This window comes from Tasmannia lanceolata, unplaced genomic scaffold, assembly GCF_043159265.1.
Source record: "Tasmannia lanceolata isolate RefF3 unplaced genomic scaffold, GAP_Taslan_0.1 ptg000008l, whole genome shotgun sequence".
Taxonomy (NCBI): Eukaryota; Viridiplantae; Streptophyta; class Magnoliopsida; order Canellales; family Winteraceae; genus Tasmannia; species Tasmannia lanceolata.
In genome coordinates, this window is record NW_027518685.1 from 18,875,097 (window position 1) to 18,902,313 (window position 27,217).

Genomic DNA, 27,217 nt, shown 5'->3' on the forward strand with positions numbered 1-27,217 from the left:
GCAATCCAAACCGTCAGATCGGAGTGTAACGGCTAGAGGACGATGACGTTGGTTGTGTCCCTTCTGCACAACGGTCAAGAGTCCAAAGGATTTTTACACAACCCAACAATCACTTCAGGATTGATCTGGACCGTAGAGTAGCGGATGGGCGCGATCTAACGGCCAGAATCAAACCCGCTCTAAAGAAGTGCCCTGTAAGGGTGTGTTTTCAACAGAAATAGGGGTCTCAAATACTTATTTGTTCTAAAGGTGATTCTTAGGTTTGTTTCCGCTTAGTGCAAAGCGTCAACAAACATATCGGTGTACACATTGGGCTTCATTGTATCTTGGAGGCATATGGTTTAGACACCGGGCTTCATTGTATCTTGGAGGCATATTCGTGGTACCCCTTGCACACTTACTGGTGGGGGCGAATATTGTCTTATGCTCTGTTTGGTTACCTTTTTTTGAGGAAAATACCAGGGAATGTTATTCTACTGATTTGCTTAAAGTTGTTTGGTTTGGAATTTAGCAAAAATGGGGAGTTTGACCACTGGAGTTGTCGGGCCCTTATCTGCTGACGTGGAATCCTCTAAACTCCCTCAACACATTTCTCCAAAATGAAGAAAAAATGGGAGAAATTCTTGGGCAAATCTTATCTTTTGAGTTTTATTTAGACCTGGCAATTACGGGTCGCTGAGCCTGGACCTGTGCCCGGCCTGGACCTGTGCCCGGCCCTTACGGGCTGGGTCAACCCGCTGGTCACCCGAATTTTTGCCGTATTTTTTAAGATTTTTTTATATATATATAGGAATTTGCTAGCCACCTTCGCCGAGGCCACTTGTCGGCTTGTGGCCCATCCTTTGATGCAAAGATTGGCAGAAGTAACATGGATGCAAAGGTGGCTAGCAAAAACATAATAGCAAAACATAGTAATCATTACGGATTTGTGGCAGAAGTACTAAGTTTAAATGAAAAGTTACGGAAAAATGGAAGCAAAGTAGGAAAATTACGAAAAAAAATACCGAAAGGATGTACTAACATATGACAATTACCGAAAAAAACTACAAAGAAAATTAAAAAATTATGACAATTACGGCAAAAAAAAGGCCAAAATAAAACTTTTGCACTTATCTACGGGCACCCGCAGGTCCACCCGGCCTGGCCTGTTTTGACGGGCCGGGTGGACCCGCTGGTCAATTTCAAACGGGTCACAGATTGGTGACTCGGACTTGTAATTTACGGGCGGGCCGGGTGGACCCGCGGGTTCGGGTCACTTTTTGCCCGGTATAATTTTATTAGGAAGTGGCAAATCTTGGCCAAACCAAACAACATCTTTTAGATTTACTCTCAATCTCCCCGTTGACTGATTTCCTTTTGATTTGCTTTAATCTCCCTTTGACTTCTTCTTCTCTAAATCCTCCCAACATCTACCAGTAACCAAACAAAGCATAAGGAAAGCGACATCGCGCCTTGAAGCATTTCCATTCTTATCTATCTCTCCCATCTCCGCAGCAGATTTCCAACACATGGATGCCACGTCACTGGAAAAGTATTAATTAGCTTTAAATCTTGTCTAGTAATCTCTATGGATTGTGGTGTTAAATTGGCTACCAAGCACCATAAAAGTTACCAAAAAAACATTTTTCTACTTTGAACATTGTTGAGGATGCCAAACACGTGGCAACCAAACAGAGCACACAGTAGAAGATGAACCGCTAATGTTTGTAGGCATTAATTTTAAGAGTGGGATGTCCAGTCTGCCATGCCTCATGGTGAGCCACAAGATCAACGGTCCCAATTGTACCTATCTTTGACTAGATCCAAGTCACATTTACACAGACATGAAAGGTTAGCTTAGATTCTTATAATGATGTGGATGGGAATAGCTTGTAATTTTTTTTTAACTTTCTCCTCCTCGGCCACGCATGTCCTTCAGTCTTCACCATGTCAAGATTCTTTTTACTATGTTTGGATTGCGGGAAAAAAAATAATTCTGAAAGAAAAAATATAAATGTTTACTTAACATAATTTAGAGGAAAATGATAGGGAAATGAGTTTAGCACAACACTCATTTTATATGTGGCGAAAGATTCTTGTATTTTAGTTTTTAATTGTTGTCAGAGCTTTGTTGGAAATGTAAATAACATTTTGACAGCCCTTTAAACACTAAAAGACTAGAACTTTTAGCTACATATCAGAAGAGTAGAGTGTTAAAATCATTTCCCTAACGGTTGCTGCTTCTCTTCGTTTTTCTCATTCTGAATCCCATTTTACGCTCCATTTTGTTAGAAAATGGGAGCAGTGGCCAGCTAGGAATCCACCTTAGAGTATGAGGAGAATAACGTGGATCACAAAATCAATTAAATGCCAACCAAACAACCTTTGGAATGGGAAAATGACATCATTTTACTGTCTTTTCCTAGGGATTTATTATTTTCGGTGAACAAGAGTTTAGGAATGGTTTCTAAATGCTCTCTTTAGAGCTTGTCCACCTCGAGTAATGATTGATCCATTTGATGACCAATTCAATGTTGCTTTTCCAGCTTATTCATCCGGGTGCCCTAATCAATAAACTTGAATAAACTTTTGAGATTCATCTTTACTCCTAATGTTTATCGATCTGGTAAAGCGCAGTTCACAGCCCAATGCAACAGTGATAATGTGCCCGGTCGCACTATGTTCCCATGAGCAATAAATAGAGATGGATTTTAGGGAGATAGTGAAGAAGGTTTCACCTAATCACTGATAGCGGCAAACCTGAGCCCGTTTGGTTGTGTTGTCAATGTCCCCATAGGGTATTAGTTAAGTGGTCTCGTGGTGAAACAGTAGTGAAGTTCTCTTTAGTTAGTCTTCAAATATATTTCTCAAAGTACTGTTTGTTTATCATGTAAAAGATTCCTAGAGAATGCTAGAAGAGTAGAAGATGATGCATTTTCTAGCGATTGGGTGAAGCCCAGGATTTTATTTAGAATTTAGAATAATACTTAGGAAAATTTGTTAGGAAAATGCAAAGATTTCATGATATTGTGAAGTAAGGGTAGAGTTGCAGAATTTGTAAAAGAGGGGTTGTCAGGTTTTTAAAAGACGAAAATACCCCTCTTTAGTTTTACTTTTAACCCATGAGTTTTTACTTTTAACCCTTATTTTTACGTTTTAACCTTCTCTCTGTTTCTCTCTTCCCAAACGACTCGCCGGAGAAACTCGCCGTCGACCTCGTCTCCGACGTCGCTCCCGACGGCCGTTGTACTCGTCGGAAGCAGGAGACCCATAAACTTTCACCGTTTGTCACTTTTCCCATTCTCTCTTCCCAAACGATGGTTTATCTCGCCGGAGAAACTCGCCGTCGACCTCGTACGTCTCTCCCGAAGCCCGTTCTACTCGCCGGAAGCACGACATAGTCGACGGAAACCACCCCCTCTCGCCGGAATTCAGTTTCCTCTCCTACACGAAGGTAATTTTCAAATATTTCTTCTAGGGTTTAGTTTATTTTGGGTTTTTTTTTTAGGGGTTGGATCTCACACACTTCTAACAATGTATGTTGCTCTACATTGCTCTCTGAAGCTCTTTTAAGTGCCTCTTGACTAGTGTGTGAAACGGATATGCATTAGTATGTAATTTTTAAGGCTTTGAAATGGTTTCGAAGGGGTTTCATTTGGAGGGTTTTGGAATTTTGAGGGTTTCAATGGGCTGGAACTATTAATTGTTAGGAACAAAATATTTTGATATAGGGTTTGTAGGTTTTCAATGGTTGGGCATTGATTTTTGGTTTGAAAGGGTTTGATTTAGGGCTTTAAATGGTTTCAATGATCTCATTTAGGGTTTCAATGGGTTTGAATGGTTTAGGGTTTGATGTAGGGTTTTTCAATGCTTTAATTTAGGGTTTCAATGGTTTCAGTGGTTTGAATGGGTTAATTTAGGGTTTGGTTTCAATGGTTTCAATGGTTTGAAAGGGTTTCATTTAGGGTTTCAAACAACATTTTGGGATTGAAAGGGTTTCATGTAGGGTTTCATTATTTTCATTTTGGGTTTCAAAGTATTTCAATGGTTTAGGGTAAAATTTAGGGTTGATTTAGGATTTCAATAGTTGTCAATGGTTTGAGTTAGGGTTTTAGTTGGGGTTTCAATTCTTTCATTTAGGGTTTCAATGCTTGCAATGGTTTAAGGGGTTTCAGTTAGGATTTCAATGGGTTTCAATGGTTTCAAAAGGTTTCATTTAGGTTTTCAATGGTTTCGGCATATTTCATGTTGGATTTCACTCTAGTTCATAGGGTTTCATTTAAGGTTTGAAAAGGTTTCAATGGTTTATGGTTGCATTTATGGTTTCATTTATGCTCTGTATGGTTGCCGGGTTTTTTTTGTTCCTGGGAGTTATGTGGGAGAAAAAAATACCCTGGGAGATAGGTGGGAAAAAAAAAGTCCTAGAAGTATCCTGGTAAAATAAAAATCCCATGTTTGGTTGACCGGATTATGGTGGGAAAAAAAAAAACCTTTGTTTGGTTGGTTGAAATGTTGGGTAGAAAAAAAATCTTCTGAAGCTTATTTTTGGTTCCTGAGTTTATTTTTGTTCCTGGGGTTATCTTGGGATGGGATGAAAAGGCAATCATTACAAAAGTGGGATTAAAAAATTCATCCCACAAGTAATCATTACAAGAGTGGGATTAAAATAAACCTAGTGCTAAAAGGCAACCAAACATGGGATGGGACCAAAATTTAACTAACTCTCTCCCACATAACTCCCACAAAAAAAACCGGGCAACGAAACAGAGCATTAGTGTTTCATATAGGGTTTTAATGGATTTAATGGTTTGAAGGATTCATTTATGCTCTGTATGGTTGGCAGGTTTTTTTTGTTCCTGGGAGTTATGTGGGAGAAATAAATAGCCTGGGAGATATGGTGGGAAAAAAAAAACCTTTGTTTGGTTGGTTGAACTGTTGGGTAGAAAAAAATTCTTCTGAAGCTTATTTTTGGTTCCTGAGTTTATTTTTGTTCCTGGGGTTATCTTGGGATGGGATGAAAAGGCAATCATTACAAAAGTGGGATTAAAAAATTCACCCCACAAGTAATCATTACAAGAGTGGGATTAAAATAAACCTAGTGCTAAAAGGCAACCAAACATGGGATGGGACCAAAATTTAACTAACTCTCTCCCACATAACTCCCAGGAACAAAAAAAACCCGGCAACCAAACAGAGCATTAGGGTTTCAATGGTTGCATTGGGGTTTGAAAGGGTTTTATTTAGGGCTTATGAAATTGGAACCAGTATTCCATGGAAGTTGGATCCATGGAACCAAATATTAGAAAGTTGGAAGCAGTATTCGATGGATCCTCTATCTAGTAATATTGGTTCCAACTGTGTAATTTAAGGTTCCCTGGATCCGCTAATCAGTAATTTGTTCCAACAGTCTAATATGTGGTTCCAACTGTCGAAATTGTTGTTCGAAAGGGTTTCATTTGACTTGGTATTTCAGCATTTTTCATTTTCGGTGTGAAAGGGTTTCATTCAATGCGTTGAAGGCTTTCACTTGGGGTTTCAATGGTTTTGAGTGGTTTCAATGGTATGAATGGATCCTCTCTGCGATAAATACTAATTCCAATTTCGTAATATGTGATTCGAAATGTTGTTTTAGTGGTTCCAAGGATCCTGTGACAGTGGTTTGAAGTGGTTCGGAGTCTGTAAAGAGTGGTTTTGTTTGAAGTTTGTAAATGTTTTTAAATTCAAGTATCTATATAGTGTTCCATGTGTGTAATAGTAATTAAATGTGGTTTGAAGTGTGTTATACTGCATCGTACTTTTGTGAATGGAATAATAGTGTGTTTGAAGTTTCTTTTCGTTCAAGTATCTTGTCCTGGTTTCTGCAGAGAAGAAGTGGAAGTGGTTCCCTTTTTCGTATTTGCAACCCCCTAAAAACCTAAGCCAAAACCCCAATATAGAGATCATGCCGCGTACGAAGAACACGAAGAACGCGAAGAAGACTGCCACTGTGCCCGAAGGCTCTTCCAGCCGCAAACGGAAAGGGAAGGCTGTCCGTGAGCCCTCCCCTCCCTCCCCTCCCTCCGAGGAAGCCGAATATACGGGCGAAGGAGAGGAGGATGTCGAGGTCGGCTCCGTGAAGGTGGCATCCTCCGTCCGTCGTATAGAAAGGAAGGGCATATTGCGAGGTAGGAAAATCGTCTTTGAAGATCTTGCTGCATATGATGTTCGATCCCTTTTTTGTGGCCTTTGGATGGGTCAATTTTCTCGGAGTACACTGCGATTCATACCCGACTCTTGTGAAACAATTCTATGCCAATTATAGAGTCGACGAAGATTATAAGTTCTTCCAGTCCACAGTCAATAATAAAACCTTTCGCATGACCATGGAGAAGTTTTGTGAAGTCAACTCTCTTCCCACCACAGGCGACGAGATTTTCTTCTGGCCCGGTACCATGGATGACTTTGATCGTTATATGGTTGATATTTGTTATGAAGTGATATGTTACTATGGTTTATATTTGTTAATGAAACTATCAGAAGAGGAGACCGAGATGGTCATACAAGGCGGGTTTCCCCTCTGTGCAACTAGACTTTCAGTTTTAGACGCCTGTCATGGATTTTATTGTTTGTGGTTTTGTTGGTTATCTCATTTATATTTCAGACTGTTTTCTTTAGAAAATCTTCAGATATTTCATTATATCTTCTATTCTTTAATGATTTTATATGAAGTTGGTGACAGTTGAGTAGAAGTTTTTTGGGTTTTCCCTCCTTTTTTTTTCTTTTTTTTGAAGATGAAGCAAAATTTTGTTAATGAAACTATCAGAAGAGGAGACCGAGATCGTCATAGAAGGCGGGTTTCCCCTTTGTGCAACTAGACTTTCAGTTTCAGACTCCTGTCATGGATTTTCTTGGCTAGCAGCCCTTCTCAGCATGTTTAGGTCTGTTCATGGCTGTGAAAGTGGATGGTGTAGTGAACATGTCACTTTCTATGGTTGTAGTGCACATGTCACTTTCTATGGTTGTGGTGATGGTTCTGGGACATTGTATGGTAATCTACGGAACCACATTTTATACTCCGAACCATTAGGGAACCACAATTTTGACATCGGAACCACTACGGAACCACATTTTATAAGTCGAAACCACTAGGGAACCACATTTTATACCCCGGAACCACTACGGAACCACATTTTATACCCCGGAACCACTACGGAACCACATTTTATACCTCGGAACCACTAGGGAACCACATTTTCAACACTGGAACCATTAGGGAACCACAATTTATACCTCGGAACCGCTACGGAACCACATTTTTTATCCCGGAACCACTAGGGAACTACATTTTATAAGTCCAAACCACTACGGAACCACATTTTATACCTCAGAACCACTAGGGAACCACATTTTATAACCCGGAACCACTACGGAATCACATTTTATACCCCTGAACCATTGCGGAACCACATTTTATACCTCCGAACCTCTAGGGAACCACATTTTCAACACCGGAACCATTAGGGAACCACATTTTATACCTCCGAACCGCTACGGAACCACATTGTTTTATCCCGGAACCACTAGGGAACCACATTTTATAAGCCGAAAGCACTACGGAACCACATTTTATAGTTCGGAACCACTACGGAACCACTATTTCCACCCCGGAACCATTAGGGAACCACATTTTCAACCCCGGAACCATTAGGAACCACATTTCATACCTCGGCACCATTAGGGAACCACATTTGATATCCCAGAACCACTAGGGAACCATGTTTTATACATCGGAACCACTAGGGAACCATATTTTCTAGTCCGGAACCACTAGGGAACCACATTTTATAAGCCGAAACCACTACGGAACCACATTTTCTACCGCGGAACCATTATGGAAGCACATTTTATAGTGGTTTCGGCTTATAAAATGGGCTTCCTTCTGGGTTCCGGGGTGAAGAAGGTGGTTCAGTAATGGTTTCAGGGTGAAGAATGTGGTTCCGTAATGGTTCCGACGTAGAAAATGTGGTTTTGTAATGGTTCTGACGTAGAAAATGTGGTTCCGTAGTGGTTTCGGGTTATAAAATGTGGTTCCTTACTGGTTCCGTTGTGAAAAATGTGGTTCCCTAATGGTTTCGGGGTGTAAAATGTGGTTCCGTAATGGTTCCGCCGTAGAAAATGTGGTTCCGTAGTGGTTTCGGGTTATAAAATGTGGTTCCCTAGTGGTTCCGTGTTGAAAAATGTGGTTCTCTAATGGTTTCGAGGTATAAAATGTGGTTCCGTAATGGTTCCGCCATAGAAAATGTGGTTCCGTAGTGGTTTCGGCTTATACAATGTGGTTCCCTAGTGGTTGCGGGGTGAAAAATGTGGTTCCCTAATGGTTTCGGGGTGAAAAATGTGTTTATGTAATGGTTCCAACGTAGAAAATGTGGTTCCGTAGTGGTTTCGGCTTATAAAATGGGCATCCTTCTGGGTTCCGGGGTGAAGAAGGTGGTTCAGTAATGGTTTCGAGGTGAAAAATGTGGTTCCGTAATGGTTCCGACGAAGAAAATGTGGTTCCGTACTGGTTTCAGCTTATAAAATGTGGTTCCATAGTGGTTCCGGGGTGAAAACTGTGGTTCCCTAATGGTTTCGGGGTGAAAAATGTAGTTATGTAATGGTTCCGACGTAGAAAATGTGGTTTCGTATTGGTTTCGGCTTATAAAATGTGGTTCCCTACTGGTTCCATTGTGAAAAATGTGGTTCCCTAATGGTTTCGGGGTGAAAAATGTGGTTCCGTAATGGTTCCACCATAGAAAATGTGGTTCCGTAGTGGTTTCGGCTTATAAAATGTGGTTCCCTACTGGTTCCGTTGTGAAAAATGTGGTTTCGTAATGGTTTTGGGGTGAAAAATGTGGTTCCGTAATGGTTTCGCCTTAGAAAATGTGGTTCCGTAGTGGTTTCGACTTATAAAATGTGGTTCCCTACTGGTTCCGTTGTGAAAAATGTGGTTCCGTAATGGTTTCGGGGTGAAAAATGTGGTTCCGTAATGGTTCCGCCTTAGAAAATGTGGTTCCGTAGTGGTTTCGGCTTATAAAATGTGCTTACCTACTGGTTCCGTTGTGAAACATGTGGTTCCCTAATGGTTTCGGGGTGAAAAATGTGATTCCGTAATGGTTCCGCCTTAGAAAATGTGGTTCCGTAGTGGTTTCGGCTTATAAAATGTGCTTCCCTAGTGGTTGCGGAGTGAAAAATGTGGTTCCCTAATGGTTTCGGGGTGAAAAATGTGTTTCCGTAATGGTTCCGACGTAGAAAATGTGGTTCCGTAGTGGTTTCGGCTTATAAAATGTGCTTCGAAAAGTGTAATAGTTATGTTTTGGTCCAATTAATATGATAAGTGTACTAATAATGGTTCTGATCGAAACAGGGTGTGCAAAAATGGTGGAAAACAGGGCTTCTTTTATGTTACACGTTGATGGGTACTTGAAGGATGAAGTATCATTCGAATATATTGGCGGGACGAAAATGTGTTTAACTGTGAATCGCCATATAAATTTTCTGGAATTTCGGTCTCTAATTCACCAAAGGATTGGGACCACTGGATGTCGCGTGTCATTATCTATAAAATGTCGATATGTCATGGATCCATATCAAATCGTGTTATGCGACATTCGAAATGATCATGACCTAGGTATGGTGATGATGGTTTTTGAGAATAGCCTCTTTAATTCTATCAGCCTGTACATACGTAAAGAGTACAGAGTTGGAGAAATTATATCTGCACCCATGAAGAGGTAAAATATTAACTCAGCTGGACTTTGGCATTCTTTAAATTCTCATTCCATTAGAATATTATCTCATGTGGAAATTTTCATTGCTCAGAAATGTAGTTCAGATAAATGAACATTATGAAGCTTCTACTCCAATCGAACCTGCTTTGAGTCCCAAAAATAATTCCGTTCGTGCAGTGTCAGCAACACCTATTGCAGCTGAAGCTCCCAGCAAACGAAGACGACATGGCGAAGGACATACCAACAATAGGTACTATCCGTGTATTGAATTGTGATTCCATTGATGAATTTATGATTCCATTATTGTTACTCTAATGTTGATCGGGTTGGCAGATATTCAGTAGACTTGGATGAAGATTATGAGGATCCAATTTTTAATGAGACAGAGGAAGATACAACTGAACATAAGAGCACTTCCATGTAATATAAAGGAATCTTATTAGCTGCGACAACTCTAGATGGTGATGGTGGATTATTTCCGTTAGCTTTTGCTGTGGTTGAGAACGAGAACTTTGACAGTTGGCTATGGTTTCTTCTTTTACTCCGCCAGAGAGTGATGCCAGTAGAAAAAAACAACAATGAATTTACGATTTCCTCCGATCGGATGAAGGGTCTGGTTAGAGCTGTTGCTGAAGCATTACCGGGATCATACCATAGCTACTGTATTCGTCACCTCAATGCCAATCTGTTGAAGACCTTTAAGAGTCAAAAACTTTGTAAACTATTTTCGAGAGCGGCATATGCCTTAAGGGAGAGTGACCATAAGGAGGCGATGGAACTCATAAAAGCAAAGAATGAAAAAGCAGAGAAATGGATATCTGAGATTCCTAAAGAAAATTGGGCTAATGTACATTTTAAAGGGGCCAGGTGGAATGTGCTCACCACTAATGCAGCAGAGTGCTTCAACAACGTATTGAAGGGCGCAAGGGAGTTGCCGATTGCTGCTCTAGTCGATCACACTAGATGGAAAGTACAAGACTTCTTCCAGTTTCGCCGGAAAGCTGCGGCTACATGGAAAACGCATTTAACTCATAGAGCAGAAAAGTGGTTGGACATATCATGTTCGTTTGGCAGTAAGTTTCTACCCCGCACGTGTAGTTGGAATGAATATGAAGTGCTCTCATCCATTCATACGGATAGTGTGGATTTAGAGAAGAAAACATGTACGTGTGGTCTTTTCCAAACGATGGGATTGCCGTGTGGGCATGCCATAGCAGCTATGGGATTAAATAAGCTTGACCGATATAAATACTGCCAGGATTGGTTTTTGGCTTCAACATATCGGAGTACGTATGAGGAGGTGATTCATCCAACTTTAGATCGAACACAATGGCTCGAGCCATCCAATGATTTAGTAGTACTATTGCCACCGCGAGTAAGACGACAGCCAGGACGACCCAAAAAAGTACGAATAGAGAGAGGGCTGCAATTTGGAAAACATCACAACTGCAAATCATGTGAGAAGCCTGGACATAACAAAAGAACGTGTAAAAATCCTCCCATCGTAAATCGTCAGTTAAATATGACTCCCATCGGTCCATCCGCACCTACACAGAACAGGTATGTTTCATTATTACGCACTCGATATGATTTTCATATTAAACCGATAATTGTTATTGATTGTACCAACTTTCTCTTGTAGGTCCGGAGTGTCCTTCGCACCTCCTTTCTTTACTTAGGGATGGAGTTGTTCGTTTTTCTGTACAAAGTGGCAATGATTTTGGGAACCTTGTTACTACACATGATACTTACTCACACGAAAATTGTTCAATTTATACGTTGTTGTATCTACTAGTTGCCCGGAACACCTGGTTGAATTACTGGGACAAATTACCTGGATTCTGTCAGGGTGAACAGGTTTGTGCCAGAGCATATATGCTCAAGTACGATGAGTGGTAATGATCATCCCCTTGCCACAGCATCTTGGGCAGCTGAAACCTGCCTAGGATTATTTCCCCGTCCAGGAGACGTGACACCTAGTTTGATAAGAGCATACGTCAAGGATAAGTGGAGTATAACCTTAAGCTATACGAAGGCTTTCAATGCGAAGGTCATTATACACGAAATTATGTGTGGAAATGCGGAGGCTTCTTACCGCATCCTTCCTGCATATGCTCAGGAGATGGAGAGATGTAATCCCAGCACCATTATGCGAGTATACCTGTAGACACCCTATTTTGATCGGACCCAAGTTCGCTATGCTTGGGCAAAACCCCATCCAATCATTTCCGCCATGTTTCGCATTTTTCCGTTAAGTGTTGAGAGAGATTATTCATAAGAATCCGAGCAAAAGAGAATTTGGATCCGTTTGGTGGGCCCGCCTTGAGCATTTGTTTAGATTTGGATCAAACAGGGGGGTCCGCATTTTGTTTTGATGAAAGGCATAAACGAAACCAATATCCATGGAGGGCATAGCGTATTTCGTCTGGCATGGGCTCTATATTATGAAAAATAAAAAAATCTTAAGATGACAGCCCATCAATTGGACAAGGTGGATCATTCTACGGAGATAATTTCAAGGGTACAACTAATCACATCACAGCCCACTATTTGAACGGTCAAGATCATCAATTGTGGCCCATCATTCGGACGGTTTGGATCGTCCTAAGGGGCTGATTTCTAGAGCTGCAGCATATTTACATTAAGGGTTGTCACTTGTACGGTTAAGATCATCCTACGAGGAGGATTTGAGGAGAGCGAATCGTTTTGATTGCAGCCCATATAAATTGGATGGTATGGATCAGCCCAAGGAATGAATTGCGGGATGCAACCAATTCGCATTGTTGCCCGTCATTTAGACAGTTCGGATCACTCAATGGAAATGATCTTGGCAGCCAATTTGCGTCGCGGCCCATCAATTAAATAGCTAAGATCATCCTATAGAAGGGGATAAGAGGGTGATCTATTTATATTGAGGCATGTTAGTTGAGTGGTTTGGACCACCTAAAGGGACTTATTAGGGGTACAAGTTAATCAATATAGTGACTTAATTGAATGGATGTTGTGGATTACGCCAAGGTGTCAGCCCTCTATGTTAGAAATGAATTATCATCCAATCATTATGGGCATTCTTATTGATTAGTAACAAAATCCAATGTCCATGTACATTGTCTTGCATCGGATGGAGAACATGCATAGCAACAATGCTTGTCCATAATATTTAAATAGCCACTTGCCATTTTTCATATGAAAGCATGGGAGAAAGAAAAATCAAAACGGCAGTTCCTTTATGTCCCTAATATTTAAATAGCCACTGGCTATTTTTTCTTGTGAAAAGCATGGAGGGAAGAACAGAACCGGCAGTTGATTGGGGGGTCTTTATATAAAGAAGCTGATAATGGGAATTGACGGATGGGCATGGCAGTTGATGGGTGATCTTTATATAAAGAAGCTGACAATGGGAACTGACAGATGGGCATGGGCAGATGTCATTTTTGGAGAATTTGATTGGCATGATGAAAGAGAAAAGAATAGAGAATAAAAAGTGGGGGAGTGTTTGAAAAAAAAAAAGGAAAATTTTTTCGTTTGCTCCCCATGGCAATTTTCTCGGAGGGGATAAAAACAGCAGTCTTCTCCTTCGAGGGGACGGGCTCTCACAGGGGAATCTCAACTTCTTCTCAACCTCCTCTCCCCTACCTTTTCCAGGGGTCTCTCTGCTAAGAAAAAGAACCAGGAAGAAAAAAAAAAAAAAAAAGGGAAACAAAAAAAAAAAGGACAGAGGCTCTGTTTTTCGTGGGAGGAGAGAACAACAGCTCTCTCTTAGTCCCTTGCACTCTCCACGATCTCTATTCTCTCCGTTAACCCCTCTTCCATAGCCCATCTCGATCCTTCGTCTATACCCAACCATCTACAGCCCACTAAGAGAAGAAAAACACAAAAGGAAAGAAAAATAAAACGACAGAAAACAGAGCCTCAACGGCTCTATCTCTGTTGTTTTACTCGTTCTTTCTTTCTCTCTCTCTCTCTCTCCCTCACTCTGTTTCCCTCTTCTCTTCTTTCCCTCTGTATCTCACATACTCCCTCTCTGTGCAGTAAAGATAAAAACCGAAAAAACAGAGTTATTGTTCCCTCTCTTTCACTCTTTCCGTCACCCTCATCATGCTATGTTTTTGGGAGGAGAGAACGACAGCAGCCTACCTTATCTCCCATATCCTTCTCCCCTAGATCTTTTCCACAACAGCAGCTCCATCTAACCTTCTCTCTCTCTCTCACACTCACCCTCTTTCTTTTTCTTTTTTATTTATTTATTTCCACCTTCTCAACATCTCCCATCTCATCCTCAACAGCAGCCCCTCTCATCTCTCAAAGCTTTCTCTTCCCACCCTTTCAACATCCTCTATCTCTCCATCGCTCAACCGCTCACCCCCTCTCCTCTCCTCGAAACAGCAGCGAAGGTCCCTCCTAAAAAACAGCAGCTCCTCATCACTCTATCTCTCTCATTTCTCAAGTTCTATCTCACACTCTCTGCTACTCTCACACTCTCTCTATTTCTCTCTCAATCACTTTCACTCTCCCACTCTCATTCCCCATCTCTCACACACTCTCTATCTCTGCTGTGAAGAAAAAAAAGAGAGAGAAAAATAAAAATAAAAAAAACAAAGAAAAAGAGAAGAAGGAAACGGAGCGGATCGGGCGGCGGCGCGATTTTCAGAATTTTCGGCATTTGGATGCGGTGAGGAATTCCACCACTGATTGGTATACTGTTCTCTGATTTTTCCAAGATCATTCGGTATTTTTTATGAATTTTGCATGGTTTTTTAGCAATTAATTGAATTTAATTGAATATTAAATGTGTGTGCTTAAAATCATGATCTGCATGAGTGTTTCAATTCCGTTTCGTCCCAAAATTTAATACGATGTTCTACTTGAATAGAGTAAAATGACTATCGGATCGGATCGGACAGTAGATCAAAGGTTTTTTAGAATTTGAGTGAAGAGTAGAATTTTATTTAAAATGTGGGTCGAGTAATTACGAAATTCAAAAAAATAGCCATCTCAGGATGATCTATTTTTTGGAATTTGAAAATTTTCTTGTGTTTATCATATCAGAACAAGGTTGGGGGATGTTTTCCCGAGTCGTAATTTTCTCGAAAATCGTGTTTTAAAAAATAGAAAACTCTTCAAAAATATCTTTATGATGAAGAAAACTAAAATATATATTAAACAGATTCCAAAAATAATGAATTTTTGTTGGAAAATAATATGATACTGATACGTTCTATCATGAATTTTTGAGAATTTTTGGATTCTGTTTGGTATATTATTTTATGCTTTCTTTGAAAATTATCAAATTTTGGGAGAATTGTTACTGAAATCAAATCACAGATAAAATTCTCAAATTTTTTACAGTAGTCTTACATTCCATACTTCTTGCTTCTGTAAAACTTTCAAGTGATTTGGATCTTTTTTCATATGGGATGTAGTGTTAATTCATAATCGGGTCTGAAAATTGAAAAATCCGAAACTGATAGTAAATAGTTTTCTAAATTCATGAAAATCTCACAGCATGCTACATTTACGTATATCTTACTACTGTAGAAATTTCATAGAATTTAGATTTCTATCTCTACTAGTTTCTGTGTTATTTTTGCAATCTGATCAATTAATTGTTAAATCAAAATTAAAAATGAGCTTAATGTAAAAATATGTAAAAGTCTTTCAGTAAGCTACATTTCATCATATCTTGCTGCTGTAAAAGTTTCAACTCATTTCGAATTCGTTTGCAACAATTTCACTTGTAAAATCACTCGTATGCTTAAAATTGATAAAATTCATTGAAAATTCGAAATTAATTAAAAATCTTCACAAAGCTCCTAAGGAACCTTAAAATTCTGTCTCATATTAATTCCTTAATCCATCGAAACAGAAATTTTTAGGATCTTTAGATTTTCCTGGAAAAATGGCCAGTACATCCATAATCGTATCCCAATTGCAACCGATCTTTGACAATTTCAATACCTAAGCTATAGCATGTTGTTGGCTCCGAGGTTCACTGTCCGCGGAAATCCTGAGATATGCCAGGCAATAAGGCGCTGTAACCTAAGTATTAAATTGCGCAAGGAAAGAGTGCACGATTCCCTTCCTTGGATGCTATCCTGGGCCGAAATTGGTGAACCCTAGAACCATTGGTAATCCTTAAATGTCCAAAAACTGAAAAACCCTGAAATCTTAAATTTGCTAACTTCAAGAACTGAAATCGATTCATCTTGTGTCTCTTGGAACCATTGGATTATGGTTTCCGTCGTAAGAACCATTTGAGACCAATTTGGTCAGTTTAGTTGTCTTAGCCTTGCTTACCTCTTGCAAGGGCAATGATATGGATACTTTGAGCCCTCCTTTGTATATAGAAGACTTGCCCAATCTCATTCTCTTACTAAACCTCCTCTTTGTGTGTCGTTTGGTTTTGGGGAGAACACCCTACTCGGCTTGGCAGCATACCCCTACCCTTATGGGTATTGGGTTGCACATTTGTTGCACCCTTCGGCTAGGTAGCTGTCCGGCCCGGCTGGGTGTTTCACCTTTGCCAAATATGCACAAGGTCTCTTATTCCTTTTAGACCCGCCCAGTCTCATTCTCTTGCTAAACCTCCTCTTTGTGCGCCGTTTGGTTTTGGGAGAACATCCTACTCGGCTTGGCTTCATACCCCTACCCTTATGGGTATTGGGTCGCACATTTGTTGCACCCTAGGGCTAGGTAGCTGTCCGGCCCGGTTGGGTGTTTTACCTTTGCCAAATATGCACAGGGTCTCTTATTCCTTTTTTACGTCATTTGTGTCTCGGAGACAAGCCTTGTCTCGTGTAGAGAGTTTCCCCTTTAGGAGGCTTACCTAGCCTCATGTTAGAGTGGCCTCCTCTTTTAGAGTGAGTCTTTGACTCGGTAGTGTTATTAGAGAGTCTCTGACTCATTTGTTCCCCTCTTTAGTGTTGTTAGTTCGGAGTTTCTCCTTTAGAGTTGTTGATTACTTCGCTTTGATTAGAGGCTAACTCGGTCTTATTAGAGCTTTGCTTGCTTGGGATCTTGGATCGTTTTCTCTCTTCTTGGGTCACTTCTTTACGTGTTGTGGTTTGTCTCTTTGAGACGCTAGTTGCTTATCCGGGGTTTCCCCTTTTGCTTTAGGGCTTTGCCCTAGTTTGTGGTATTACTTGCGTGTTCCCTTTAAGATTGAAAACATTTAAAGGTCCTGAGCATTGGAAAAGCTTTAAAATCCAAAAACATTAGAAATTTAAAACTCAAAAACATTTGAAAACTTTAAAAATATCAAAAACATTTAAAAATATAAAAAACCTTAAAAAAAATAGATAAAGTGTTGAGTGTTTCTTTTAGAAGCGTAGTTTGAGAGTTCGTTTCGAACTACGTTGGCTTGATCCTCTTTCACGAGGTACGTAGTGCAGCTTGGGATTTATATCCCAAGTCCAGCCAAACTTTGTAAATAAAAAATGCTTTAACCCTTCAACTTTAAAACCTTGTTTTAACAAAAATCTTCCTCTAGAGTTAGGAGTTTGTCCTAGATAAAGAGTTTTAGAGTTAGGATTTCGTCTTTGATCTGTTGTGTGCTTGTTTGTGTTTTAGAGTTAGGGGTTTGTCCTAGCTAGGAGTGCCTCCGTCCGGTTAGTTGGCGATTCACATCGCCGACTGATGACTAGGTCTTGGATACGTTAGCAATCCTATTGTTTTCCTTAGGGCACACAGCCTAGTTACACATAGGTTATAGGAACCACCTGCATTAGCCTAGGGCTAGTCTGCATTTAGCTAGGACATATAGGGTGTCCTAAAATTCACAATTCACTGGAATTTAAATAATCGTACAATAAACTTTAATAACTAGTCCGGTCTTTTAGATCGAGTCTAGGATAGAGGTCTAGGTGTCTTAGGCATCCTAGCTTAGAATAGGTGCGAAGAACTACGTTGCCTTGATTCTCGTGGAGGCGGGGATACGTAGGCTTCTTTGGATGAATACCAGACCATCCGAGGACTCGGGCTAATAATTTAGAGTCTTAGGATTTGTTGGGTAGTTATTGTATTTCTTTTGATGTGTTTTCTTACTTTCTTGTACTGATCTTATACATTTAGCTATAGCTTGCATGTGTTTGCACATCAGAATTTAGACACCCATTAGGTATGTCACTCATAACCTAGCTATGCTTAGGTGACACCTCTTTCATTTATTTTTTGTGTGCTTATTATTTCTATTCTCAGGAAATGCATGCTTAGATAGACGATTCCTGAGGATCGTTCCCATTTCACATGATTTTTGCCCAAAACTCTTCGAGGTTAATAATAAATGGCATAAGAGACCAAGTGTTCGCACTCGGGCGAATTGGGGGCGCTCTTCGGACCTTCTCCATTCGTCATCAGGCACGGACCTTTTGTATCTCTGGTTATCCATTGCAAACAGAGCATTTGTTTTGGTTCCATGGCTTGTCCATGGATGGCGACTCTGAGTTATTTTCGGATATATCTTGGTTTCGAGCCCTGGCTCCGGATCAGGATGTATCTCTTTCTTTTTATATCGCCACTCATGCTATGCTGTGAGGGTGGCATCCGTTTCGAGAGTTCCTTGGCAGAGCTCTCCTTCACGTTGTGGAGATCTTAGAGGATTGCAGGAGGGATCTCACGTCCCTCGGCACCGTCCTCAGGATCGGGGTCCACAGATTGGCGACTCTGCTGGGGAGTTCTTGAAACATTGCCTAACTCTATAAAAATGCCATTTTTACAAACTTCGGAGAAATTTGAGCTAAAATCATTTTAAATGGGAATTCTATCGTTAGAATCCAGGGGCACCAGATAGGTGCGTAATTAAAACAAGGGATTCACACACTGCACATCATATGTTATCATATTGTTTATTCTTTACTTATTTCATTGTTTTTCATTATTATTGGCTCCACGGGATAGATTGAATGCGTGCCCGACTGGGATGTCATTACACCCTGATGGTACTGTTGAATCTATTTCCAAGCTATGCGCCGGTGCTGCAGCCGTAAACACTGGGCGTACTTGTGTTTACAGCAGCCGATGAGCAATGAAGCATACTATGTATAACATTGGGCGTACTTTTGTTATACATATTAAGTATGTTTCATACGCATAGTACCCATTAGATTGAGTCCGGAACCCTATTTTGTTTGATATATTATGTATATACTTACTGACTTAGTGAAACCTAACTAGGAAGTACCCGGGTTTATATAAGTATATTACATTCATATAAGGTCGAACATGTGTTGCTCACACATGTGGAGCCTAGAGTTAGGAGCTTTGTCCCATTTGTAGACTAGGGTAGCTCATTTTACATGGCTACAACACGGTCCTAGTTCACTCATCAGTCTGTCTTGAGTCGAGACTTCCTTGACTCCGCTAGATTAGAATTAGGGCTGGTGCCCCTGGTTAGGATTTGTGTGTATGTATATATGCCTATATATACTGATTATGTATATTAGGGTTCTCCTCTTAAGTTAGAGTTCCTTATTCATTTCAATTGGTTATATCCATTCGTTATTCGGATTTAGATCTAGTCAATGGCTTTTGCTTGCCATATCCTTGACCTGGTTTTGTCCTTTGATCTGTTGATTATAGGATTTGACCCGTTGTCATATATGCTCTCACCTTTGGTCGGTCCTTCATTTGGTCACCTTTCTCTGGTAACCATATTCCGAATTTATCCTACCACCGTTGTTCATATACCTTTAGTTGAGTTGTGGGAATCCTTTGTCTAGCCGTTATGCTGCCGGATTTTATCCAGAATATTTTGAGCATGATCGCTATCTCTTTGAGTTAGGAAATCCATGAGTTTACCCTACCTTACTTCCTTGTTTAGCGTCGTTATGCTGCCGGATTTGGTCCAGAACATTTTGAGCATAACCCCTATTTCTTAGAATTAGGAAAACCATGAGTTTGCCTTACCTTGACTTCCTTGTATAGCCGTTGTGCTGCCGAATTTTTCGCAACACATGTTGAGCATGATTGCTATCCTTTGGAGTCAGTCTACTTTGTCTTGATTCCCATATATACATTGCTCAGTAGGATTAGATCCTTACCTGTTTTGTCTTGAGATCTGGCCGATAGCTCGTTCGCTGTCCTTATGACCATGGTCTAGCATGATTGATCCTCTTGATCGTACAGTTAATGGTATTCATCACCAGATTTAGATCCGGTTTATGACCTACTTCTGTCATCTTATGGCCGTGGTTTATTTTTCTGATCTATTGGCTACCTCTCATCTTTGATGAAAAATTCATTTTCACAGAGTTCATCTTTTTAATGAAATTGATTTTCAGATTACCCTGGTCATTTGTCTATGCAAAGTTATCCCCATTCTCTCCTGATCTTTGTCCTATCTGAATTTTAGGTCGGATCATGGCGAATAATTTGTTAGACAAGTGGATAGCTGAGACTGTTAAATCTTTTCCGTTGAGATGTGAAGAAAGGAGTGTGGCCGAGCGTTTCATCAGTTCTTTTACCCATCTGAATAGTCGTGGTATAAATTGGAAGTTTCTTCAAGCAGCTGCTGGATTTTGGGACCCTGTCTTCCATGTCTTTCGATTTGGATCTTTTGAACTTTGTCCTGTATTTGAAGATTGGTGTGCCTTGCTAGAGCTTCCTCCTGAGGGACTTTGGATCCGACCTTCGAGCATAGACTCTCCTCATGATCTCTTTCGCAGATTATTCGAAAATAAGGTTGTGAAAACTCTGCATTGCTTAACAGAGAGAAATGTGCAATTTCAGACCCTCATTGAGTTGTTTTCCAAAAACGTCGATCCTACTGACTCCCGTTTTCAGGAGTGTCGACGTAATGCGTTAGTCTTTGTTGTCTTTGCACGCCATGTCCTTCGCAGAGACTCTAGTGCCGCCCCTTTCACTTTGTTGGCGATAGTAGATCAGATAAATGAGGGGAGAAATCCTGTCCCTACAATGCTAGCCGAAACCTTTTATGGCTTAGACCTCATTGCTAGTAAAAAGGTGCAGGATAATTTTTTCGGATGTGCTAAGCTGTTATATGTGTGGCTATGTGAGAAACTCACTATCCTTCAGCCACAAAACAGCATTGAGTACACTCTTAAGAGTTTTCATTCTTGGAAGACAAAGGTTAAGCAATCTCAGCTTAATGAATGGCGCCATTGGCTGCAGAATGTAAGGGAAAACCAATTTCATTGGGTGAGTCAATCATGTCCACAAATTATCACCAGCACCTACCCATACTCATTTGTTTATCTTATGGGTTTAGAGAAATCATCTTTCTATGCACCTTTGTGCTTCCCTTGTCAGATTACCGCACACTCTTGTACTCCTAAGGTTATCACACCACCTAGCTGTGAAAACCTTACTCCTGATCTCATTGCATCCATAGTAGCTGCTTGGAGAGACAAAATCGCGGAGAGGAGATCTGCTTTCGCATCTAAACTTCGGAAGGGAGAAATACTGGAGAAGCCTGCAAACAAGAGAGCTCGGATCGAAGAGCTTTGAAGATTCCTTTTCATGAAATTGTCATTTTAATTTCTTCAAATTTCATTGTAAATGGTTACTTTCATCCAATTGTTAACAAAGACTAATGTTTTGATTGTAACTACATTTTGACTATTGATCAATGGAATAGCATTTATGTCTTTCTCTTATCTTATTTGGTACAGAATACTTTATCTCAATGCTTATCGTTTTAATTTAGTATGTTAATTTCCAATACAGGATTCTAAAATCGAGCAAACATCGCTCCCTCAGGTGTCAGTCAACCTGCATGGTCTAGACAGTCAACCACGTCTAGACTCATTCGTCAATTTGAACCGTTAACCTTACCTGAACAATCTGCATCCTCTTTATCTGAATCATCTGAATCCCTAGAGTCTGTCCAAATGGCTGAACCCAATGATGCGCTAACTAAAATTCAAGAGATGATGGTGAATCTTACCCGGGATATGGCCTTTATGAAAGAGGAGATGGCCCAAATGAAAGCCCAGTCTAATGAAAAGGTCTCTACTTCTAGAGCACCTACGGTTCAACCCCCTCCCGCTATACCGGCAAATCCGAGCCCTGCAAATTTGAACCACCCTTTCATTTCACCAGTAGACGTCGACCTAGAGGAAGGGCAGTATGCTGAAGAATATTGCATTCCAGATGTGGCCCGATATAATAAAGAAAAACAGGTAGCTGATCAATTGGAGAAGCTGACAAAAGAAATGGAAAGCTTGAAGCATCAAGGCCCAAAGCAGTTCGATATATCTGAGCTGATAATGTCTCCGGGAGTCACCTTGCCCCCTAAATTCAAAACCCCCGATTACGACAAATATGATGGGACTGGATGTCCCCGGAATCATATGAGGTGGTTTATTGAGATGTCGCAGCAGTGTGGGCTATCTCCTGAGCAAATGGCCAGGGTCTTTCCAATGTCTCTTACTGGGGTGGCGAAGAAGTGGTTTCTACGTCGAAAGCCCGAAGAGGTGAAGACCTTACAAAGCATCTCCAACAAATTTGTAGAGCAGTTTTCTATGGAAGAGGGGATAGAGGTTACCAAAAGGGATCTCAAGCAGTTAAAGCAAGGTCCTCTGGAGACCTTTACTTTTTTCATCCGTCGTTGGCGTCGAAAGTCTGCCCAGCTAAGCGAGAGGCTATCAGAAGAAGATCAGATCAAGCTGGTGATCAAGGGTTTGTCGCCGCAGTATTTCCATTTTTTGTCCCCTCAGCATTACACCGATTTTGACCATCTAATTAAGACTGGGACGAGGACTGAGGATGCAATAGCTAAGGGTCTGAGGGCCAGGCTCCCATCAGAGATCAGGGAAGGAAAGAGACCCGTGGTCGCACAGAAAGAAGTTGACCACGTAAACTATGTTCGCCCGGAGGCCAGGACTGTAACAGAGCTGGCGAGACCAGCCCCAGCCCCAGTAGAACAAAAACCTCTGAGGCACTTTGATCCGCTCCCATACCCTTTACCTCTGATTCTGAAAAAGTTGATAAGGGATAAGAAAATCAGGCTACCTGAAATTAGGCCAGTACCTAACCCGTTACCCCCATATTGGAGAGCAGACCAGTATTGTGAATACCACAGAAATTCGGGTCACCTCACTGAAAGATGTCTGGCCTTAAAGCATGCGCTCCAGACTATGTTAGAGAACGGAAAGCTTGAGGTGGAAAGGCCCAATGTAACTCGGAATCCCCTTCCCAATCATCGTGCAATTCCTCCTCCTGCGACGAATGCCATTTTTGTCGAGGAGCCAGTTCTTGATCCATCCATTCTCATTTGTGCAATCACTCCTGATGAACCTTATATTCTAAGATTTGATCCTGAAGAGATCGAGGAGATGGAAAGAGAAAGGTCTTATGCCCTCTGGAGGGGGAGCACCAGCTTGGCAGAGGCGTCCTCTCCATATGTCCTTCGATGTGAAGATGTCGAGGCAGAAAAGGAAACGCCTTATGTTCTAAGGATGGGTGATTTTGAAGAAGAGGAGGTAATTGAAACTCCGTATGTTCTGAGAATGGATGCAGATGATTTGCTTCTGTTAGAAGATCAGTGTGACGAGCTTCGTCATGTTACCAGGGGTGGCCGTGTGTTCAAGCCCGCGGAATTGAGAGCAGAAAACCCTGTAGAAGCAGTAAGAGCAGCTGAGAATCAGGGGCAGAGTAGGCCGAGTGCAGATGAGGAAGAAGATAATCTGTTGAAGCAGCTGAAGAAGACCCAAGCAAACGTTTCCATTTGGGGCCTACTTATGTCTTCGTCTAAGCACAGGAAGGTTGTACTCAAGGAGTTGAATGCTGCTCAGGTGTCAACTAAGATCACTCCCGATGAGTTAGTAAGCCTAGTCGCGGTAACTAGGACTTCCAAGGTAATATCTTTCACGGACGATGATTTACCTCCTGAAGGGAGTGACCATGCCCGTTCACTCAAAATTACTGTGATCTGCAACAAGAAAAGGGTACCCGAAGTGCTAGTCGACAATGGGTCCGCTCTGAATATTTGTCCTCTAAGTACTGCAGCAACTTTGGGCTTCGGGCCCGGGGATTTCATTCCTTCTGAGCAGGGTATATTAGCGTATGATGGCACCCGGCGAGATGTTATCGGAACCCTGGCCACTGAAATCCAGATTGGAGGAGAAGACTTCGACATCGAATTTCAAGTATTGGACATTAAGGCTTCTTTCTTGCTGTTATTGGGTCGACCTTGGCTGCATAAGGTCGGAGTTATCCCTTCTACCCTTCATCAAAAGTTGAAGTTTGTTCATAACGGCAGGGTAGTGACTGTAAAGGGTGACCCGGACTTAGAGATTGGGCAGATTTCACAAGAGCTAGTAGTTGGGAAGGAAGCCGATGTCAGCTTGACAGGTTTTTCACTGGAGGTGTCGGTCATATCCATGAAAGAAGCCATGGGCGAGGAAGTTTTCTTCTTGACTAGCACCAACTCGAATGTAGTCAGGATGATCCGTAAACAAGGTTATATTCCGGGCGCAGGGCTGGGCAAATATCATCAAGGCCCTACTGAGTGGCCTGTGATCAGAACTTTCAATGGTCTCTTTGGCCTGGGATATGAGCCGACCGAGCAGGAGGTCAAGGAAATGAAAAGATACATGCTGAAATGGGCCGAGTGCCGCCGCCGGGGACTAGAATTGCCTATGGGATCAATCAGTCTGGTCAGAAACGGCATTTTCAGAAAAGAGGGGGCAGATTTTCCATTTTGCGGGTTTGCTGAGCCATGGACCGATGATGTGACAGGGCAGAGGTTTCCGGGTTTCGAAATATTCTTTAACCTGGAGTTATCAGAAGCGCCAATGAGTGTTCGGATTACTGAGGAAGCATCGGAAACTGATTGGGCCGATGTTTTAGAGCCGAGCTGTCTGAATGTCATGTTTCAGATTGAATATCCAGTGGTTGGCGGTGAGACCGAAGCGTCAGAGGTGGCAGTTGTAGGCAGAGATGCATTCATTCTGAACCCCGCAGAGTTAATCACCCCAGCCGAGGGACCCTTGACCAACTGGACCTCCCAGGTTTTACCTCGAGTAGTCTTTCAGTATAGTCCCGTTTCCTCAAAAGAGTCAGTAGTCTCTAAGTATACGTCTACTTCCCAGTCTGATATTGAGTTTGTTTATTCTAACGATTCTTTTGATGCAGGTACCGTAGAAGTTGGATCTGGTTCCGGAGTCGGTGACAAGTCTCTTTCTAATAAGGTCGAGTCCAAGAGTACTTTAGATGATGAGTTTATTTCTTCAACTGCACATATGCCAGCGTTGGTTGAGTTCAATGTTGAGTTGTCTGTTGAGTCTTTGAATACATCGTTAAAGTCCAATGCAATGCCTGCTGTGGGCTATTCCATTCTTGATGTAACCAATTCTATGAATGAAATGAAAGACTCTTTTACATACATTCCTGTTTCTGTTTCTCCTGTTTCCATTTCAAGTACTGAATCTGCTCTTAAAACTGATAATATTAATAATGATAATCAAGATTCCTTCTCTGATGAGGATGCCGACGAAACTCCCCTTGAAATCAAACATATGATTCAACAAGAGGAGAGTCGCCGAGCAAGACCGCTCGAAGAGGAAATTGAAACTGTAAATATTGGTGACGAAACCTTAATTCGGGAAATACGAATTGGCAAAACTTTATCTCCCGAAGAGCGTGAGGAATTAATCACTTTACTTAAGCAGTTCAAGGAGGTTTTTGCTTGGTCTTATGATGACATGCCGGGATTGAGCGAAGACATTGTCCAGCATCGATTGCCTCTAATCCCTGGCGCAAAGCCAAAGAAGCAAAAACTTCGAAAACTTAAAACAGAATGGGAGTTAAAAGTTCATGATGAAGTTAAAAAGCTATTGGAAGTAAAATTCATTCAAGTTGTTGAATATCCAGAATGGCTAGCGAATATAGTACCGGTGCCCAAAAAGGACGGAAAGGTCAGGATGTGTGTGGACTTCAGGGACCTCAACAAAGCAAGCCCGAAGGACGATTTTCCGCTTCCGAACATTGATCTTCTGGTGGACAATACAGCTGGTCATGCTCTGTTATCTTTTATGGATGGGTTTTCAGGATATAATCAGATTAAGATGGCGCCAGAAGATATGATCAAGACAGCGTTTACTACTCAGTGGGGAACTTACTGTTACAGAGTAATGCCTTTTGGGTTGAAGAATGCAGGTGCTACTTATCAGAGAGCTGCAACTACTCTTCTTCATGATATGATCCACAAAGAAGTCGAGGTCTATGTAGATGATATGATCGTCAAGGGAAAGACTCGACCAGAGCATACTGTCGCTTTAAGAAAATTCTTTGAAAGAATCAGAAAGTATCAGCTTCGTCTAAACCTCAGCAAGTGTGTATTCGGGGTTACTTCAGGAAAGCTACTTGGATTCATGGTGAGTGAAAGGGGAATCGAAGTAGATCCTCAGAAAATCAAAGCGATTCAGGAGATGGAACCGCCGAAGACCGAAAAGCAGATCCGAGGTTTTCTCGGGAAAGTTCAGTATCTGAGACGGTTTATAGCTCACCTGACCATGACCTGTGAGCCTATTTTCAAGCTTCTGAAGAAGAATTCATCGAAGAAATGGACCGAAGAGTGCCAGGTGGCTTTTGAAAAGATTAAGCAGTGTTTATCCTTACCTCCTGTTTTATCCCCAGTCATCATGGGTCAGCCATTATTGTTGTATTTGTCCATCACAGATACGGCGATGGGTTGTATGCTTGCTCAGCAAGATTCAGGGTCAAAGAAGGAAAGGCCAGTATACTACATCAGCAAGAAGATGCTAGAATACGAAGTGAAATATACAATCTTGGAGAAGACCTGTCTAGCATTAGTTTGGGCAACTCAGAGGCTCCGGCATTACTTGTTATCAAGTAAAGTACTTCTGCTTTCACGAATGGATCCGTTGAAGTATCTGTTTGAGAAGCCTGCTCTTACTGGAAGAACCGCAAGGTGGCTGTTATTGTTATCTGAGTTCGACATTACTTATGTCACTCAGAAGTCTGTTAAAGGGCGGGTCATTGCAGAACAGTTAGCTGATTCCCCTGTGGAAGAGAATGCATTCCTAAAGGTTGAATTTCCCGATGAAGAGATTATGGATGTTGAAGAAGATACTCCAAATACCAGATGGACAATGTATTTTGATGGTGCAGTCAATAACCAGGGTCAGGGAATAGGAGCAGTACTCGTATCCCCTCAGAAGGAGTATATTCCTATATCTATCAAGTTGCAGTTTGAGTGCACCAACAACATGGCCGAGTATGAAGCTTGTATTGCCGGACTGGAGGCAGCCTTAGCTTTGCAGATTCAAGACATTGATGTGTTTGGAGATTCCATTTTGATCATTTGCCAGACTAATGGAAAATGGAAGACTCGGGAAGATAAATTGATCCCGTATAATGCATATCTCGAATCTTTGGTCCAGAAGTTCAGGAGCATTACGTTCACTCACTTGTACAGAACAAAGAATCATTTTGCTGATGCTTTGGCTACACTGGCTTCTATGTTAGACATTTCAGCAACAATGGAGGTCCAACCGCTTACAGTGCGATTG

At 41.3% G+C, this 27,217-nt stretch overlaps 1 protein-coding gene across 1 annotated transcript; it reads left to right on the forward strand.

The window, feature by feature from the left end:
* Positions 1-21,571: 21,571 nt before the first annotated feature.
* On the forward strand, positions 21,572-25,070 carry LOC143882791 (uncharacterized). Its single transcript, XM_077386207.1, has 2 exons — positions 21,572-24,694; positions 24,819-25,070. The coding sequence occupies exons 1-2, from the start codon at positions 21,572-21,574 to the stop codon at positions 24,825-24,827; spliced, it is 3,132 nt and encodes a 1,043-aa protein (XP_077242322.1). The 3' UTR covers positions 24,828-25,070.
* Positions 25,071-27,217: the final 2,147 nt, after the last annotated feature.